This window comes from Armigeres subalbatus, chromosome 2 (genome assembly GCF_024139115.2).
Source record: "Armigeres subalbatus isolate Guangzhou_Male chromosome 2, GZ_Asu_2, whole genome shotgun sequence".
NCBI classification, from domain to species: Eukaryota; Metazoa; Arthropoda; class Insecta; order Diptera; family Culicidae; genus Armigeres; species Armigeres subalbatus.
Genome location: NC_085140.1, coordinates 38,205,778 through 38,210,915, shown reverse-complemented (window position 1 = coordinate 38,210,915; position 5,138 = coordinate 38,205,778). Strand labels below are relative to the sequence as shown.

The 5,138-nt window shown below is 37.9% G+C and overlaps 1 protein-coding gene across 1 annotated transcript; it reads left to right on the top strand.

The window, feature by feature from the left end:
* The first annotated feature begins 402 nt into the window (after nt 1-402).
* On the top strand, nt 403-4,554 carry LOC134218475 (all trans-polyprenyl-diphosphate synthase PDSS2-like). Its single transcript, XM_062697490.1, has 3 exons — nt 403-754; nt 2,729-3,468; nt 3,535-4,554. Exons 1-3 carry the CDS (start codon nt 405-407, stop codon nt 3,804-3,806), a joined length of 1,362 nt encoding a protein of 453 aa, XP_062553474.1. The 5' UTR covers nt 403-404; the 3' UTR covers nt 3,807-4,554.
* Nucleotides 4,555-5,138: the final 584 nt, after the last annotated feature.

Genomic DNA, 5,138 nt, shown 5'->3' with positions numbered 1-5,138 from the left:
AATACATTTAACGACAACTTTATTAGTTTGACAACTAATCGGTAACATCATCTCAACTAATTCTCTCCAACCATATCTGATTGATACTACTTACAGATACTACCAACAATCGACATCGAACGGTACAAGGAAAAGAAATTTCACTTTTTCTCTGCGCACATTGCTTACGCGAACTGAACCTGTGCTTCGGGCGGTAGCGCAACCATCAGCAACAGTTACTAATCCAGTATAAAACAATCATTGGCCCAACATAGTCATTCCACCACAAAGACTGAACCTGTTGTTAGTGCGCGTACCTACCGAATCTTTACAATTTCACACAGTGACAAATCCTGCTAAAAACGGTGCGTGAAATACTTTGAAAACAACCCTCGTCCGAAAAGGCACTTTAGGAAACAGTCAGCATGTCTTTAAGTCGCATCAGCAACCTACAGGCCCATCTAAGGATCGTCCAGAAGACCAGCAGTACCGCCCTCGGATCGGTGATAACCCGTCATCACCCAAAGTCGGTGAGCAGCCTGCGCACAATCAGTTCCAGTTCGCTGGTTCGCGACAAACAAGCGACGGCCGCCACGGTGAAACCCGTCCAAAAGCAGCACGACTGGAATCGGGCCGTAAGCGAAGCGGAAAAGATTGTCGGCTATCCGACGTCCTTCCTGAGCCTGCGCTGGCTGCTGAGCGACGAAATCGCCAATGTGGCACTGCACCTGCGGAAGTTGGTCGGCAGTAACCATCCGCTGCTGAAAACGGCCAAGTAAGTACCGGAGTCCGCCGGGGTGCAACCGGTTTTGGTGTTTTGGCCATGTTTTATTTTATGCAGCACGACCTTGAGAGGAAGAGGTTCGTCTGTGTAGGCATACTTCGGTGATGACGAGCTTTCTAGTTTTATCTTTCAAGTGCTTCTTATGCGTGAAGCGTGGCGCTTTTGCCCTGCGTTGTTTGATTGCAAATTGTGTAACGATATGGTGCCTTTTGGATGGGTATGCTGCAAATGTTTGCGTAGTAAAGGGTGATACTAAATGCTAATACAATCAACGTACGGAAGAAAAAGAATTTGATTTTCTTATTTATTTGACACTCATTTTGCAGTCAGTGTTCGCTTATCAGTTCCTAATAAATTTCAGACATATGGTTTTATATCGTCCGTTTCGAGTTTTAAGCGGTTCAACCGTAAAATGGAAAAAGTTCAAATTTTTCCAGAAATTTTTCAAATGCATTCTTTATGACCAAAATAAATAACATTTGAGAATAATAAAAATTAAAACAAGAAATTATTTTTTTATATGCTGTAGCGAACAACTATTGTAGTTGATACGTATTACGTTTCTCGCTTTAAAACTTCTTCAGTGTTTTGTTCCAGAATAATTATTTAAGCGATTAATGATTCCATTGATGAGCGCAACATTTTCAGATCAATGCAAGATAATCACATGTATCTATACCAAATTATTTTTATTTTATCAAATTCCCAACAAATTGGCTCAAATTTTTGGACACATTGATTTAATTTCTAAATAATTCAAAATGGACTGTATTACAAAATTTCAAACTACTAGGACAATTATAATGACCTTGCTCTGAACACCTGCAGACAAATTTCGCTTATTTTTTCAATAAAAGTGAAATGTTTCAGATGAAAAATTTCTAACGACTGTTCGATTGTACCATGCGAGTTATCGGAATATGAGTCATGTTCGGGATTTCAGTCAAAACAGAACCTATATTATACAAAATCATGTAACGAGCTTATTTCATTTCAATACCAAATTTTCAAAACGACTTATCTGCTTTTGTAAACAAAGATTCAAACGTCGATTGGTCGAATCTGAGAGCACTCCCACGCAAACCAACACCATCAACACATAGGTAAAGACTTCGGCTACCTGTTGGTGGTGTTGGTTTGCGTGGGAGTGGTCTTCGATTCGTCTAATCGACATTTAAATCTTTGTTTACAAAAGCAGATAAGTCGTTTTGAAAATTTGGGCAGGTCTACTCCGGTCATGGAGAAAAAAAGTCAAATTGAATATTTTTTAAAAACTACTGCAAACATTTAAATTATTTTGCCGACCTCAGCAAAATATAATAAAAACCGAGATCTTGGTATTTTTTTCACCGAAATTCAGTGATTCTTTTACCGAAACTGGGCAAAATTGACTTTTAACCGAGATCTCGGTAACGATTACCGATGACTCTGTAAAGTTTACCGAAATTATTGCCGAGATCCTGGCTGTTGGATTCTCGGCAATCGTAACATTTCGAATTATAAGTGTATAAGCATTCAAATGAACGCAAATAAATGTGAAATGATGGAAATAATTGAATCTATCTCCCTAATGTGCAATTTCGAACTTTCTTATGTGCTTTTTTCGTTACATTTTAAAATATACGAGGAAGGCAACATCACCACTAGGTGGATTACTCTGTTTTTTTAACTCTCGAATATCTTTCGATTTGATTCAGCCTTAAATAAATAAGGTCTTATTGAGTCGCGGGGTTCTACGGGATTTTTCTAAGACAACATTTTTGTTTTTATCCTAAAACATTACTGTTGAGGTTTAAATGTTTATATGTAAAATTATACAGTAGTGGAACTAATTGGAATAGCACTAACTCGTCTTGCGCCAAACTAACGAATTTAAAAAAAATGCAATATTTTTATATAAAACTTTATTGTTTTTATTTTTGTTATTTCCTGAAAAAAATCAATTTCCTCATTACTATATTTCAGAATACTCATCTACAATGGCAAAAATAACATGCAAGCATGGGGTCTCATTGTTTTGCTCATATCGAAAGCCGTGGGACACGCCCCCTCCGTTCCGGATCTGGAGCAGGACAAAAGCGCCGGTGTTCTACACTCCCAGCGTGCTTTGGCCGAGATAACCGAAATGATTCGTACCTCGTCGCTTGTTCACCAGGGTCTCGTTAATCTACAACCACTGGCAAACGCTGGAAACGACCTCAGCGGCGATAGCGAGATGATTTTCGGTAACAAAATCGCGCTGTTGAGTGGAGATTACCTGCTGGGGAATGCTTGTTTACAGCTAGCTGGATTGAAGAACCAAGAACTGATTGAACTGATTTCGTCATCGGTGCGAGATTTAGCGGAATCGAATTTCGTAGGGGATCGAGATATCCAGAATAATCCACTACCGACGAAGCCGGAGCCAGGGACGACTCGTTCGTCCGACACACTGAGCGATGAAGATTTGGGACTCGGCGACTTGGAAGATAACACGAAGCCCCTGAATATTAAGGACGTTTTGGGAAACCCTGAGAAGGAGTGGTCTCTGAGGCATATTCTATCGGCTGGTAGCCTGTTGGGAAAAAGTTGTCAGGGTGCACTGATTTTGGCCGGCCAGCCGGAGAAGTTGCAAAAGCAGGCTTACCTGTTTGGAAAGCATCTTTCCCTCGCGTGGCAAGCCTGCATCGATTTGGAATCATTCAGCAGTCCTAATCTAACGCCTGGTATATATTGAATGTTGTTTTTTTTAGGAAGGACCACCCTTTGATATTCATTTTATATAATTGCAGGAGGCCGCTTCAGTTTAGTTTCGGCACCGGTTCTTTTTCAACTAGAGTACGATCCAACACTGTACGACGAAATCAAGAAGGGACGAGATTGTATCGATAACATCGACTACGCCAAGGTTCACAGTGAAGTCCTTAAAGGGCCCGGAGTGGAGAAGACCCGAAATCTACAGAAAAAGCACAGTTTGGCGGCCATGGCAGTGCTCAACGAACTGCCACCATCCGATGCTCGAACCGCTCTTCAGAACATTATTATAGCGATGCAGGATTTGTAATTGAGGAATTTGCTCGGATATTTGGAGAAAAAAGTTTACAGAACATCATAACTAAGAAATTAGATGAGTGGACGAGAAATTTACTAGAATGTTTGAAGAATCTAAATGGTATAAGCTTGTTACGTACTCTACCAGTTCATCCTAAGTAAACTTATTATTATTGATATCACTTAGAAATTCGTTAAATTAGAGATATTGAATGTAAATTGATTAAACTGGCCAGTTTTCAGTTTCACATACCAACTACCAAACAGTTGAACTCGATATAATGTCCTTGTGTCTTAATTACAATCGGCATATAATCTAATCGTGTTTACGCCTTTCGTTTTTACATGTTTATGCATTGTTTCCTATGGATTGGGAATTAGGACACATCATGATATAACGATTAGAAATGACACTTGGGGTATCATGTAAGACCAATTAGTAGTACGAAATAGTAGAAAAGTTAGGCATATCAATCCGAAGTAGCGCTTCAGTTTTCTTTTAGTAATTTTTAAAAGAAGATGTATGAAGTTATATTGCGAGAAAATAAATCATTCCGTCCAGTGTGAAAAGAAAATAATTTGATTTCTTAGAAAATATGTTCTTTAAAGGTACTGTTTATCCAATTTAATGGAAATCAATGAATATTAGTTTCTTCACTAGTTACTCTTACAAATAGAATAGGTAATAGTGAATAGATGTAAAAGGTGCTTGTGTTTAACTCGAAAATATAATTATATATTAATGTTGACCTTTGTATAAACTTGGCGTTTTCTTCCGTTGTTTGGAATTGAAAAATCTAAATTGAGAATTCAATACAAAGATGGGAAATATCATTTAGATGCCATAGGCCTAACTTGTTAATAACTTTTTTTTTAAAGTTATTTACAATTGTGTTTTGTATAAACATGTAGCCCTTAAAGAAACCTAAAACTTTTTTTAATGGGTCATTGCTCTAAATCTGAAATTGCTTCAAGAAAACTTAGATTACACATGTGTCTCTATTTAGTTAGGCCGATACAAATATTTAAAATCAATTATGTCTCCCCCCTCCCTCAGTTTTTGCCCAATAATAATGTTTTGAGGGGGCAACAAAAAAGTACGGACAATTTTGAGGATTTTGAAAATATTCTTTAACAAATCCGAGGAGTTTTATTGATTTTTTCCATTTTAATATTTATTTTTTATTATCCACCCATTGACCTTTCAAAGACCATTAGGACATAATTTAAATTAATTATTTGTAATGGCCTTATACGGAGAGGACGAGTTGACACAGATAAAGCAATTGAATCATTGGAAATCAGATGTGTTTTTCGCGAATTTCGTAATGTTAGTTTCAGGACG

Excerpts from the sequence above, each read along its gene's own strand:
- LOC134218475 (XM_062697490.1), top strand. The coding sequence starts at position 405 with ATGTCTTTAAGTCGCATCAGCAACCTACAGGCCCATCTAAGGATCGTC. Across the intron at positions 755-2,728 it reads CCGCTGCTGAAAACGGCCAA|AATACTCATCTACAATGGCA; the intron begins GTAAGTACCGGA and ends ACTATATTTCAG. Across the intron at positions 3,469-3,534 it reads CAGTCCTAATCTAACGCCTG|GAGGCCGCTTCAGTTTAGTT; the intron begins GTATATATTGAA and ends ATATAATTGCAG.